The sequence below is a fragment of the Zeugodacus cucurbitae genome, chromosome 6, assembly GCF_028554725.1.
Source record: "Zeugodacus cucurbitae isolate PBARC_wt_2022May chromosome 6, idZeuCucr1.2, whole genome shotgun sequence".
NCBI lineage: Eukaryota > Metazoa > Arthropoda > Insecta > Diptera > Tephritidae > Zeugodacus > Zeugodacus cucurbitae.
Genome location: NC_071671.1, coordinates 26,261,330 through 26,277,074, shown reverse-complemented (window position 1 = coordinate 26,277,074; position 15,745 = coordinate 26,261,330). Strand labels below are relative to the sequence as shown.

Sequence of the window (15,745 nt, the reverse complement as noted above, 5' to 3'; positions counted from 1 at the left end):
AAACGGATGTCTGTTGGCTACCCAGAGGATACTTGGTCTAAAACCGGAAGTCGTGAGCTGCTTGAACCATGTGGAGAAGAATCGTTTCTGGCCACTCCCAAGTGAGTGACAATCAAAAACTTTCCTCACTTGCGTGAACTTCTACACATGATCCCATCCTCCAATATTATATATATTACATATATATAATTATGACAATTAATACTTTAGTTTTATTGCCTATTTTTAATATAATTACATACATACATACGGACGTGTACAAAATATTTCTCTACTTAGCTTAAACGTTTCGTATATTTTTGTTTTAAGCTCATAGTTTAATTAAGCTTAAAGTTAAAAAAGAATTAACTTACAATAAATAAAATATTGCAACTCCATAAATACTAACATAATTAGCATAGCACATAAAAATATGTATGTATGTATACAGCCATTGATTATTTTAAACTTTACATTTTGTGTATATAATATTAACAAGTGTAGTACAGTCTCAACGTTATCCTTAAGCACCGGTTTGCAATCTCCACAACGTGTGATAGATGCCATGTAATTTCAAGAGCTCCTTGTGCGAACCACTCTCCGCCACTTGACCATTGTCGAGTACAAATATCACATCCGAATCAACAATGGTTGATAATCTATGCGCTATACTAATGGTGGTACGTCCCTCACTAACCGCATCTAAAGCCTCTTGAACGACCTGTATAGAATTAAATGATTAGTAAATCTCTTCTGTTTTTTGGGGAAATTTTCAAAATGTCTCCGTTACCTTTTCACTCTCAGCATCAAGCGCCGATGTGGCTTCGTCCAGTAACAATATCTTCGGATTTCTTACCATAGCGCGAGCAATGGCGATACGTTGTTTTTGACCACCCGACAATTGTGTACCTTTTTCACCCATACGCGTCTCATAACCCTGTAAGTTTAAGCAAAAAGGGTCATATATATTATAGGCACTTCAAACGATAATATCGTCCAACTTTGAGGGCTGAGCTAGTACTAATACTTTACAAAGAATAATGGAACTACAGATTACGACAAATTTTAACAGTTAATTTTTGGAACGGAATTGAGAGAACAAATTACGTCGTGACGTCAAAAAATACGTCAAATTAATAAAAGAAGCTGTCACTATCTCATCCCTATCATTCTTGTACTGGATCTGAACCAATACCTACCAATGGCAATGATGAGACGAAATTGTGTATATTCGCTTTCTTCGCGGCCGCAAATATCTCCTGTTCAGAGACTTCTCGTTTATTATCACCATAGGCAATATTATCCTTAATGGATCTATCGAATAATATCGGCTCTTGTGAGACAATACCCAATTGTTGGCGTAAATTAGTGAGTGCCAGATTGCGTAAGTCATTATTATCGATGGCTACTGAACCGCCATCCACATCATAGAAACGTTGTAGTAGTTGTATGCACGTAGACTTGCCACAGCCAGAGGAGCCTACTAAGGCGATTTTCTGACCCTTATGCATATTCATTATTATGCCTCTAAGTACGGGAATTTCGGCACGTGTTGGATAACTGAATTTGACTTCCTTGAAATCTACCTCGCCTTCAGCAGTCCATGGTACAAGCGATACACCGGGTTTATCTTGGATTTTCGGCACGCGACTGAAAAGTAAGAATATTTTCTTTGCTGCTGTAACACCCTTCTGGAAGTTGGGTGCAAACGCCAGTGCATTAGCAATTGAGGCTGTGCCCATAATCAAAGCTTGTGAGACCCTGGAACGTGCATAGACGAATTTATATCAGTACATAGAAGAGATAACGGAAAGAAGAGAAAATTGCGGACACTTACTTGAACACATTACCGAAATCCATGCCTTTGTGTACGACACACCAACCGCCATAATACATACAAGCTGCAAACGCGAAGAACATAAGTGATCTGGCCAAACCATATACTAAACCACGGAAATGTGTATTCTTCTTGGCTTGCTGTGGGAGATTTTTCATTTAGAATTAGGTTACACAATTTATGAGATTTGTAAACTTACATTCATGGCTGGATGTAGTAAATCCATATATTGTTGGTAAAACATCTCTTCTCTGCCCAAAGATGCAACCGTGCGTATGTTCGAAACAACCTCAACGGCGAGCTTCAAAGGAATATAATATTATGGTTTATTTCTTTCTGACTTCATAATTCAACCGATCCATACCTTTGTACAATTCTCCATAGCTTTGGCAGTGCCCATATTCTCCTGAGCCATCACCTTGCGCTGTAGAAACGCTGCAACCAATATAAATGGTGCAAATGCCAGGGCCAACAAACCCAAACTCCATTCATAGTACATGGATAGGCCGACACCTAAGACGATGGTGGCCAGTGATTGAACAATGGTACCGATACGTTGACCGGTTGCCTGGAAAATATTTTTTTATGGATTGCATAATTAGAACTTTGGACTCTCACATAAATCTTGGTTTAATATATACTTACACCTTGAACGGCAGACGCATCGCCGGAAAGACGCGAACAAAGACTGCCCGTACTATTGGCTTTGTCATCGAACCAAGCGACTTCTTGTTTGAGTATAGTCTCAAACATCAGACCTCTGAGGCGTTCGGTTAATTTCTCGCCAGCAATGCCGAAGAGATAAATCTGATATGCACACAAATTTTAATTGAATTTCATAATAAAACTTTGAACCGCTTCGAACTTCTCTCACCTGTATAAATGTTGCCAGGCCCACAATAATGCCGGTTATCAAGAAATATAAACTGTATTTATTCGTGTTTTCGCGCACATACGTATTATCTGGAACCGACAATACTTCCAGAATTTCCCCGAAGAGCACAGCGAACACAGGCATAGCACAGCCCATTATAGCCGATGACAGCACACCACATAAGAGTTGCGGCCATTCGGGTGTATTCATTTTTAATATCGGCCAAAGCGACGAGTCATCAAGATTTTCTTCAATTAAAGCGTCCTCTTCAGTTTTAAAATCAATCAGTTCTTCATCCTCATCTTTCGTGCCGAAGAAATTGTTGGTTTTATCGCTATTTTGTACTTCCGCGGTAACGGGCTCATCGCCCAATTGTGTTGTTACCAAATTATAATAGTGTGACTTGAGATCCATTAATTCGGCATGCGTACCGCTTTCGACGACCTCACCCTGATTAATTACTATAATGCGATCGGCACGTCGTATTGTCGATAGACGATGGGCCACAATGATTGTTGTACGGCCTTTGCTCGCCTGAAAATTGGATGTGATTAGAAATTAATCAAGGAGAAAAGCAATAAGACAGAGTTGGAAATAAGACAATAAACAAGTTTGTGGAACCCTACAACAAAAAAAGGTGGTACCTAATCCAGACGTAGATTTGTTTCAGTTTTTATTTGAGGATTCTAACGGAATCCTTTGAACACATTATTCTAAAACTATCGTATTGCTCTACTAGATCAAAGTACATGATCAAGTTCAAAATTGGTCTGTACTTTCAAGCAGTTGTATATTCTCTACTTCAATCTCAATTTACCTTCTCAAGAGCTGCTTGTACTTTGGCTTCGCTAGCAGTATCCAATGCAGAGGTCGCTTCGTCCAGTAACAGTATTTCGGGATCTCTCACAAGAGCACGTGCGATGGCGATTCTTTGCTTCTGTCCACCCGACAACTGAGCGCCGCGTTCACCAACTAAAGTATCAAGACCCTAAAGACAAAAAATATAATTTTCTGTAATAAATTGCAACTGGTAAATGCATTCAAGACTTACCTTTGGCAACTTATTTATAAAGGTATGCGCATTCGCCGCTGTGGCAGCCGCAATGATCATCTCTCTGGTGGCATCTTCACGACCATAGCGTATGTTCTCATAGATTGTTGTGCCAAAAAGTACTGGCTCCTGTCCGACAACACCTATGCGCTCACGCAGCCAAGTAATATTAATGTCTTTCAAATCGACATCATTGAAGTAGACACTACCCTCTTGGGGATCGTAGAAACGTTGCACCAACTGTATTATCGTCGATTTGCCACAACCCGATGAACCGACCAGTGCTATCGTTTGGCCACGTTTGATTTTCAAATTTAATTTATTTAAAATTAGCACTTCATCACGTGATGGATATTTGAAACTGACATCACGCAATTCGATGTGTACCAAAGGTTGATTCAAATTTTTACCTTTCGGTTCGATGGGATTTATAGTCGGTACTTGTTCGATAAGTTTAAATACTTTAGCGCAAGCGCCCTTCGCAATGCCAAAAGCTTCGATATATGGTGAGGCCATGCCAATATTCATGGAACCCATCATTACAGAGAAAAATATCTACAGACAATGTAGGGAGTAGTGTTGCTGCCATAATTAACAAATGAGATAATAACTTACCGTTATCATATTGCCGGGAGTATAATTGTCATAGCCGGGAACATGATCGTAACTCTTTAAGACCAAACCAACACCATACCAGAAAGCCAAAGCATATGAGGCGTAAATGAAGAACCAGAGCAAACCGAAGCCCAAACCGGAAAACATATTACGCTTGATATTGATTTTACGCGCATCGACAATTTGTGATTTATACGCTTGCACCTCTTTATATTCGCCCTCGAAAGTTTTCACCGTACGTATACCGCTCAGTGCCTCCTCTGCAATGTTGCCAGCCGCGGCATAAACATTCAATTCTTGTTTCGACAATTTCGAGGTGGCCTAGTGTATGTTAGAGATCAGGTAAGTTGAAAAAAAAACTTGAAATATATGTATATACATATGTACGAGTACTTACATAAGACACTAGGCCAAGCGCTATAAAAGTGACCGGCAAACTGCTAAGACAGACCAAAGACAACTCCCAGCCTTTGTAAAAGGCTAAGGACAGAGAGCCGACAAAAGCCACCATAAAATGCACGAACATCACATCTTTCTCAGCGATACCGTCCTCCATTTTGGACAAATCTCTGTTGAAAGATATTTGGATTTTAATTTATAGATAATATAAAGAGATGTTAAGACATACTCGTATACTCAGAACCACCATTGTAGATGTTATGTTCTGAGAGCAAAGCAAATATTGATTTGTATAATGGTTTATTAAGGCTATCAAAAGACTTAATTATTAATTCTAAATAAGATAAATAAAAAAAATAATTTCTTTATTCTTTATAGCGTCATTCAAGTGGAGCGGATTGTGTATTGATAAGTAGATAATTTGAAATCGGAAAGCCAAAATCAGTAGAATGTACCACTTTTGCAATTGACCTGCCTGCGACAGAATATCTCTAATGACGCGCAATGATCTAATCTTAAAAAGATTAGGCTGCTAAAACTCTATTCGTATATACATATTTTTTTACTCATAAGCATGATTTGTAAAAATTATTGCCATATAGTAATGACAATGCAAAATCTTAAATTTTACATATCCAATGGAAGGTAATTCTATGACTTTTTTTAGAGATATTTCAGCAAGATATACTCTACATTTTACAATGCTATTGATCGGGTTTTTTGCAGCGATTAGATATACATACATATGAACATTTTCAAATTACTCGACAACTAAGATAACAAAAATAACAGTTGGTGTCAGGTACTAGAGTTCCCTGACTAAAAATAAACTGGTTAGAAAAACATGAGATTTACACCTCGTTTATGGAGAGTTGGTTGAAAATCCGAACGCGGCGTTGAATTAATACTTTTTCAATAATAAAAATTGAAGATTTTAATCAAATCTGGAACAAAATTGTAGCTGAGAATACAGATTGAACTAATCAGAGAACATAGAATGCATAAGAGATATAGAATGAATCGGCTTTGAACTGGGAATAAACTGTTAAATTTCAGACCAAAATCCGTCGTTGGATATATCGGAGGATCGCATAAAAAGTACTTTTAAAGAACAGTTGGTGCACTTGCAAATCAATTTAAACTAGTTGTAGAGTACTGTATAACTAATTCACTTCCCAGCAGGTTATGAATGAGGTGTTCCAGACAAAAGTCTCAATGACATTGGATAAGTGCGCAAAATAGATTAGAAATACATGAAAAATTTTATCAGAAAATAAAAGTTTACGAACATGGGTAGCTCTGTGAAAGGGGTCAAGGGAATATTATGCCAAATTTAGTCTTACGGGCGGCGAAAGTAGAACCCACGATGTTGTAATGTTTACTAAACAACACTATAGGGAAATAAAGTTAACGCTATTATCTTATCTCAGAAAAGACTTGTAATCTTTAAAACTAGTTCAATACTTGTAATAAATATGTCGATGTGATGGCGCCATTTCAGGTATTACTAAAGGTTTTTACGTCCAAAAAGGAATAATAAAGAATGACAGATACTGATATAGATAGTAATGAACTTGTATTAGAGAGAAGATTTAGTCTAGTTTATGGTTGAACTTACTCATTCATTCTGCTTGCCACCTCTCCGCTCTGATTGAAATCGTACCACGACATATCCTGGTGCAATATGGATCTAATGAATTTTCCACGTATCCGTAATATTTGCGCATTGGCGGCATAATTAAATGTCATTATCGATATGTAACTGCCCACAAGCATAATTATGCCGATCATACTGTTTTGGAAGGCAAATGTTTCCACGGCGTCTAAAAGTGCATCGTCCGAGGAAATACGTGTCTTATTTGCAAGGCTGCCAAAGACGATCATGGACTGTAAATTAAAAAAAAAAATCAATTATAAGAAATTATATTTATGTCATTAGCGGTTATATTAAAGTTACTATCAAGACCCCGTCTCTAGTCTTTAAAGGTAAATGTTAAAATAGAAAATTTGTACTTTCAGCACATCAATATTATTTGTGTTTTTTTGAAAAATCAAAATAAAAAAGAAAAATATTATTTTTGTTTTTTTTTTCATAGATATACACATACGCACGCAGGTCTTTTGATGGCTTAGGCATATTGGCGAAAGATAAGATAACTCGGTACATATGTCGAATTTATTATCTCAAAAAATGCGTAGACAATAACATGGAGTAAGTGTGTGCGTACTTGGACTTGGTACTCAAGCACCAGTGAGTAATGTCCAAAAACAAAGCATTCATTAAGTACTTACATCTGCCAAATTACCAAAAATCAAGCTATTCGCAGGGGTTGTCAAGCCAGTCGCTACGGCGCATAGAAAACCCAAGAAGTACAGTAGCCTATCCTTAGTCGTTGAATAGCGAAACATTTTGAAAAATCCAACTGGCTCCACGTCATCTTCTTTCTCAGCACCCTTATCATCATCGTCTTTTTTGGACTTCTTATTTTTCTTCGTTTTCGTTGCAGTTGCTTGCGAATCGCCATTGGAGATTTGCCTATTTGAAGAAGTAATAGGAATATATGAGTTTTTGTATGTATAAAAAATATTCAATAATGACAAAAAGTATTTGTTGTAAATTGACAAAATTAGTTTACAAAAAAAATAAAAATATAAAAATACATATTTTTCTAAAATATTCGAGAATTAAAATCAATTTTTTTTTTTTTAATTTTTTTAATAAAAAATTTTTTTTTAATTTTTTTAATAAAAAAAAATTTCGATTAAATAATTTTTATAAAATATGTTATTATTTAAATTAATTTTGTTTTACAAAATATGCAATTTTATTTTAATAAACAATAATACGAAACTAAATTATTTTTATAAAATATTTGGGAATGCAATTTTAAAAATAATATTTTTGGACAATATGTTTCGCTTTTTTTATTAAAAAAATACGAAAATTTTATAAAATATGTGCCAGTGTTATAAAAGACAACAAATATTAAACAATTAAAATTATATTTTGTAAAATCTTTGTGTATTTCAATAATTTAATAATTTATTTTAAACGAAAGTTTGGGAACCACTGTACTCTTCTAATATTTTTATCATGCATACATATACCTATCTAACATGTCAATCAATTTATAAACCAAATTATATTCAAAAATAATTATAAGCAATTATTTTGTATATACATATGTATGTATTATCAAATTTAGATAATTATGGCAGCGCTGCAGAAACGTGTGCGAAATTTTTAACAATGAAAATAATTTTGTACACACGCCGTTGTTGAATTAAGTGTTTACATAAGCACATACATACATACATACATACACACATACATATGTAGATGTTTGTTTCTTTGTTTATCACGTGATTTAATCAATAAGCGTAGTAATTGCCGACTGTTGACTGCATAGTATACATAGTATTGTTTCTGTAAATTTAATCAAAATATTTCGCATTTCATCAGCTTATCACAATTTGCAGTACATAATTTTATTGGCAAAAGACAGCACTAATTGTTTTATGATAGACGTGGACTAATAAAGAAATATTGGATGACTTTTTAAATTTTTAGCAATGTACATGTTATTAAAATTATTAAATTTAAAATTTTTTTTTATTTATAACTAATTTAATTAAAAAAAAATTATTTACAACTAATAATATTAATTTAATTATATGATATTTAATAATTTATATAAAATATTTTTCTTTCGAATAATTTTAAAGATAAATAATAATAATCTAATAATTTTTTTTATTTTTTTTTTAATTTTGTTATCTTAATAAATGAAAAAAAAATAAATAAATAACATTTACAAGAACGTTCTTACTGCTGCATCTAATGCATTTCAACGTAATTTCAAATTATTGTTAATTTTGCATTACCGCCCCTACATTGATTAGACGCCAGCAAATACATATGTATATACATACGTGTATACATACATACATATTTATTAATTTATTTAGAATGTAGAATATGCAATTTGATTTGAAAATATATATAATATATAAAATGAATTTAATTTGTAATTATTATTAAGTCTGTTTAAAGTTTTCATGTAGTCAAATCCTCAGATCAAAATAGTTGCGCATACGTCACGGTGCACCCGCCAACAAGCGTTTACTGTATTACTACTCAATTTATGAGTACATTTATCTAATTATAGCTGATAACTGCTACGCTAAGCGCTTAATTAAATAAATTAAGATACAAATATATAAAAATGCAATTAATTTGTTGATTTTCTATTAATTTATATACAGCGGTTGCTTATGAAATGTGCTAACTTCAAATGCTACGTGTATATGATTGAATTTGAAAGTATATATTTTTTTAATTTAAATATTTAAGTTAACATTATATTTCATATTTACTTCCTTAATTAAACGTTAAACGACACTCAACACACTGCTCCTTCGGTATTTTATTGATTTTTTTACATAATTGATTGTGTTGTCAATTGGCAAATATTATGAAATACACTTCTTCATTTTTTATTAAAAACAAACATCTGTAAATCAAATAGTATAAATAAATGACGCAACACAATTGTAATGCAGTGCAAAAGTAATTGCTATCAAATGGCATGCACTTAAATTGCATTTAACTCGTGCATAAGAGTCAACCTACTGGGGCAGCTAAGTGGTGCTAGACATATTTTCAACACGGTATTTCGAGAAGAAATACATATATATGTACGCAGCTTGGTGGTTCAAGTTGTGCTTCGATGGAAGTTTATTATTAAAAAAAATTCAGAATTATTTTTAAAAATGTTTAGACAATCTATATCCATTAATATTATAAATGCGAAAGTAACTCTGTCTGTCTGTTACTCTTTCACGCCTAAACGACTGAACGGATTTTGATGAAATTTGGTATGGTGATAGATGATAACCAAGAAATGGTCATAGGCTATAAATAATCACGCCATCGTTCTTAGGGGGTAAGCAGTAGGCAGATAACTAAATTGAGTTAGTGATTTTTAGTCGTTTTCGTTGGGACTTTTGCTCTTTCACGTCTAAAAGGCTGAACGGATTTTGATGAAATTTAGTAAGGTAATAGATGGTTACCTAAAAACGGATATAAGATCAAAATGATCACGTCATCGTACTTAGGGGGTAGGAAGTAGGCAGAGAACTGAAATGAGTTAGTGATTTTTTTATGGTTTTTTCCTGGGAGTTTTGCTCTATCATGTTCCGGACGAAGTCGCGGGTAAAAGCTAGTAATTAATAAATTTTAAACTTCCCTTTTTTTCAAAATACAGTTTTTGAATTGAATTGTTTTTTTTTTGTCAAAAATTAAAAAAATTCAGAATTTTTTTTATAAAAATTTGCAATTTTTTAAACATTTGTCTTCAAATTTGTTTTGCATTTTTATTTTCTACTATTTTCTTTTAACTTTTACAAGAACTACAAAAATTATTTTTAATAAAAATTTTAAAAATTTATTAATTTTCTTGGTAAATTAGATTTTTTAATATTTTTGTATGATAATTATTTGAAATAATGCAGCTCTTGTCATTTTTATTTCTTTTTTTTAATAATTCGAAAATTTTTTAAATTAATTCTGACACTTTTATGTTTAATTTTAATTTATATTATTTTTGAAAATAAACAATAATTTTTTTTTTAAAATACTATCTCTTTCAAACTGGTATATTAAATTAAAAGTAAAATATTATATTTTTTATCCTTTTTTAATATACATACGTACATATGAATATTCAGAAGTTTACTAATATTAAATTAAATTATAATAATTTTTAATATTTTCTAATAGTTTTTTTTTTATTTTTTAATTTAAAATATAAACCTGGAATAATTTTTATTTATCAATACTATCTGGCTCAAACATTTCTTTTAAATTATAAATTTAATTCTTATTATTTTTTCAATATTTATATTTTTTTTTTAATTTTGAACAATTAATAATTTGTAATTAAATTTTTTTTATTATTGTTGTATTTTATCAACATTTCAAACTTTTATTTTAAATTAAAAATAAAATGTTTACACTTTTTTAAATTTAATTTTTTAAATTTGTATCTTTAATTTTATTTTTTTTTTTTTTGGTTTTCCACACAAATTGTAAGCTATTATACAAAATTTGGGAAAAAAAGCGATGTGTAGATGTGTTTAAAAATTACTGTTGCTTTAATTTGTTTATTATTTTTTATAAATTTTCTTTTTAATCACATATTTTTATTTACATTTTCATTTTTGTATTTACATACAAGCGTTTCAGTTAAAATGTTGAGCTTCCTTACTCAAAGGCGCACACGTACTAATACCAATGTAAACTGATTTCACAATCTAACGGTGACTTGCAAAATCCAAATAAATTATCGATTTATAAATATACATATACATATATGCTTGCATGCAGCGGCATGTTCGCTTGACTCACACCTGTTGTAGCACAGTTAGATACACGTTTGTTATCAACACACTTGACTTGAAAACACTAGCGCATGCCATGCCTGTCGAACGAATGTCTACGAATTTTTTACGCAACACACACACTATGTTCGCTTGAACGTCCAGTGGACGAAACTTACATTATCGCCTTTGTATCCTTTTCATTCTCCGCTAAGGTGTCAGCAATTATGATATTATTTTTGTAATAGGACTTTTCGTCCTCGGCTATACCGTTCGCAGCCGACATGTTAATGCGCAGACGTTATCGATCGTCCGCTTCGATAGCACCGATATTTATTTAATGTTCGAAAAGGCCACGTCTAAATGCTTTCACGCGTTTACGCCGACTGAATTATTTTGCCTGACACCATGTGGTTAATATGCGCGTAGACTTTCCTTCGCTAATCAGCGCTTTCATATTCATAGATAAGTTATCAAACGGAGGGACTAATGTGTAGCGTCTGCACATTGTTCAATCGGCTCAATTAATTGGTGGACATACAATTTATTAGTTATAAAATGATTAATCGTTTTTCGGTGTACACCTATGTTGGTGTGTTTGTGGGGGTGTGTTTGTATGTATTTGCTTGGAATTTTTGTAAATGTAAAACAATAAGTTTGCAGGTACACAAATTGTCAATATTTACAACTTGAAGTGGCGCTTTATATGCTTGCCATCATTAGGGTGTTTCGTATTTTTGTGATAATGTAGCTGAAAGATCGACAAGTGGCACACTATATATGTATACCAGAGAACTGCAATTATTCCCTTTTTTGAGTCATTGGTTGAGTAACACAAAAAGAAGTATTAGTGCATATAAGTCAAAAATCATCAAACACAAAGATCCACTAAAACACATTTACGCACAGCACACAAAGCGAGAACATGAAAAATGAGTAAGTTTCTCTTCATACGTATCGTTGAAGTGCTCAATTGTCTCATGAGACAATAATTCAGTCAAGTTAAACAAAAATGAGCCATACCACCAAAATAACACCAATAGTATAGCTAAATAAATAAAGTGATACGAATAGGATCAAAGTAAAACTGACGAAGGCTGTGCCGCCGCTAGGCAAAAGTGCCCTGCGGGAAATGACTAACGATGTGTTTTGTTCTTTGATGTCGTGTATTACATTTAATGTTTTAAGTTAATTAATGACAGTAAAGTTAATACTTTTAGGTTCTAATATATTTCTTTTAATAGTAATGTATTGAAAATAAATAAAGACGCACGAAAATGCATGTTCAATGATATAATGAAACATGTAATGTGACAAAGTTCCTACTGGGTATCTTTACTTTCGTGCTCAGCTACGAAGTCACAATTCCACTCATGCCGATCAGTGTAGCGAGCTCATTCAAGTTTATTTTCATCGTGACCAATGAACAAGTGAGTAAAATGAAATTTTTAATATACGCTCGTTTGAGTCATAAATTGACGGCACATATAAGTGTAGAAATACTATGAGTTTTTTTTGGTTTGGTGGAAATGAGTCTTTGTCATTTTTGATATTTGTATTAGTACTCATTTACACCAATTTGTTTGGCTCATGAGTTTGTGCACTAATTTCATTATTACTCAATGCAGATCTCTGATGTATACATATCTAATATTGTACCAAAATATAGTGCTTCAGTTTATTATAAAGTCAAAATTCAGTTCTTTACATTCCTATAAATTCATTTTTACCTCATCTGGCTTTTAGACCCGCTATTACTTAAAATAATTTTAAGCGGTTTTGAGGTACCACACATGAAAAGCCTAGGCATAACTCGAATAGATAAGATCCCTATCATTAGATCCAAATTTTTATGCTGAGTTTTGTAGAGGAACATTAAAGAAATACGTTTTAGGAAACAGATTTTTCCAAGATCCTTTTAAGAATAAAGAAAATCCAACTCTTTACATTCCTAAAAATTAATTTTTACAGCTTCCGCCTAATAGACCCATTATTAATTGAAATAAGTTCAAGCGGCTTTCAAAATCCCACATAATCACACTGGACATGCATAAATCAAATTGCTCGATAAAGGTATAATCCAATCGTGCGATATATAGAGGAACATTAAAGAAATAATTTTTCAGAAACAGATTTTTTCAAAATTCATATAACAAAAAGAAGTAGTTGTTCGAATCAATATCCTTTTGAAGAAAATCGAAATTATTACGTCATTATTGAGGTCATAGGTCAATTTCGAAATTATATCCATTATAAATTGGAATACTATTTCAAAAGTTCCGGGATCTATTAATTGACAAACGACTTCCAACTATCGGCATCATCATCAATTGGCACTACAACCGGGTGTCGCTTTTGGCCGCGTCCATAAGCCTTCGCCAGTTGTCTCTGCATAGCGCACGACGACGCCAGTTGGGAATTGCAAGCTTCGTCAGGTCCACATCCACTTGATCCTTCCAACTGAGTTTCGGTCCTTCGTCCTTCGTCTCGTTTTCTTCGTCGGCCGCCAGTGGGTACCCTGTCGTACATTTGGAGTATTTTTTTTCCAAGCTAGCGCAACCGCTGTATTTTTATGCGCGGCACTATGTCTATATCGCCGAAGAGCTCAATCCGGTACTCACCTACGCTTACGCGAAGCGGGCCATAAATCCTTCGGAGGACTTTTCTCTCGAACGCACCTAAGGAGCGTACATCTTTATTGGCCATTGTCCATGATTCCGTGCCAAACATCAGGACGGGTATGATGAGCGACTTATAGAGCGTTGAATTGTGTTTGCAAGAGGGGGCTCTGTTTTTCAATTGCCTACTGAGCCCGTGATGGCACCTTTTGGCAAGAGTGAACCTCCGATTGATTTCTTGGCTAACGTCGTTGTTTGAGTTTATGCTGGAACCTAGATAAACGAAGTCTTTTACTACCTCGAAGTTGCAATTGTCAACAGCGACGTGGTCTCCTAACCGCTTTAGATATCTTCGAGAGACGCATCAGTAGTTAAATAGCACTGTCACACAAATTTTTATTTCTTTTTTACTTTCTTCACTTCACTTATACATTCCCAACGTACTTGTGCGGTAGTACATATTTACTAAGTAAATTGGAGCAAGATAATTTATAACACATTCATTTTAACTGATTTCTAAGCATACTTATAGGCGCTGGCTAAACAATTGCCTAGCACAATGTCATTTAATTGTACTGTACACTAATTTTCACGCCTAGATGCCCTGTAGGAAAAATTACTAAATTTTTAATTTTGTTGTAATTTTGGAATTTATCAAAGAAATTTTGTTTTTATTTAATAATATACTCGAATTTATTAATTCTTAATTACAAGTACCTCGAATATAATAATAATATTTTAATTACATACATATATTTATGAAAATTTTAATATTCGAAATGTACTATAGATCTTTTTCTGTACTTTTTTTGGGATTTCTCTTCAACAATTTTTTTTTATAAAATCACTATTCACAGTATAGATAAATACATATATAAAATATGTAACAACATGTAATGAAGAGGCTGACAAACAGAAACCAGTCTTATTTCCTTGTCCAGCTGGAGTTTTAATTTAAGAAAAGTCATGTCATACGTCATCAACAACATGCCTAATCCCTTCGATGCCTTGTAAAATTTTATAGCGATTTATCAGTAAATATAAAAATATACAATAAAATAAGACAGACAAACAAACGTACTTATATGTATGTAAGGGGTTTATCGCCACAGCTAATACGTCTCTGTATGTACATATGTATGTGTTTTCAACTCGTCGGTACATTTCTGTGTAAGTACTCATTATAAAAAATTATTTTTATTATCTGTGATTCAAGTGCATGTGCACTTAAAAGGTTGTACTGAGAAACAATATACATATTTACTAATATGAGCGTACATACGAGCATATTATATACAATATACCGTGAATTGGCAATATAAAATATTAAGGTTCTTTTAATACGTATTAATAGATTAGTCAACAATGTATGGATTACTCATTGAACATTGAGTTCAATGAATTTTTTTATTTCCCACTTTTATAAACACGCCTCCGTTATTTGTGACAATTGACATAATTTTGGAGTTCGAATAAATTTCGAATTTTTTTTAAAGGAATTTTGTAAGTTCAATTGAAATTAATTTCTTTAATTAAATTTTTTTTTATTTGAAATTTTTTTCTTTATAAAAATTAATATTTTATTTATATTTGATTTCAAAAGTTGAAAACTATTCTGGTTTATTTTATTCAAAATATTATTAAAAATAAATAAAAAAGAAATTTTCAAAATTTTTAATATTTTCAATTTGAACAAAATATCTGTTTAACATATTTTTATAATTTTTCTAATTTTAACTTCCATAATTTTTTTTTTTTAATAAAAAATAACTAATATATGTCCTTTTTTACTTTCACAAATGAAAATTGAAATTAAAACATATTTTTTATTTCTATTAATATTTTTATAATATAATGTTCCAAAATTTTGATTTTATTTAAAAATTTAAATAGAAAAATTATTTTTTTAATTTCTATTTTTTTTATTTAATTTTTCTTTATAATTTTTTTTATTTTTAAAATTTTTACTTCAGTAAATTTTAATACTCATT

At 32.2% G+C, this 15,745-nt stretch overlaps 1 protein-coding gene across 1 annotated transcript; it reads right to left on the bottom strand.

Moving 5' to 3' along the window:
* Window positions 1-255: 255 nt before the first annotated feature.
* Window positions 256-11,541, bottom strand: Abcb1a (ATP-dependent translocase ABCB1). Its single transcript, XM_011187129.3, has 15 exons — window positions 11,316-11,541; window positions 7,048-7,291; window positions 6,374-6,642; window positions 4,754-4,925; window positions 4,357-4,677; window positions 3,742-4,296; window positions 3,508-3,678; window positions 2,691-3,224; window positions 2,462-2,623; window positions 2,181-2,384; window positions 2,016-2,117; window positions 1,817-1,956; window positions 1,179-1,740; window positions 770-916; window positions 256-700 (listed from the first exon to the last, which is right to left on the bottom strand). Exons 1-15 carry the CDS (start codon window positions 11,420-11,422, stop codon window positions 503-505), a joined length of 3,888 nt encoding a protein of 1,295 aa, XP_011185431.1. The 5' UTR covers window positions 11,423-11,541; the 3' UTR covers window positions 256-502.
* Window positions 11,542-15,745: the final 4,204 nt, after the last annotated feature.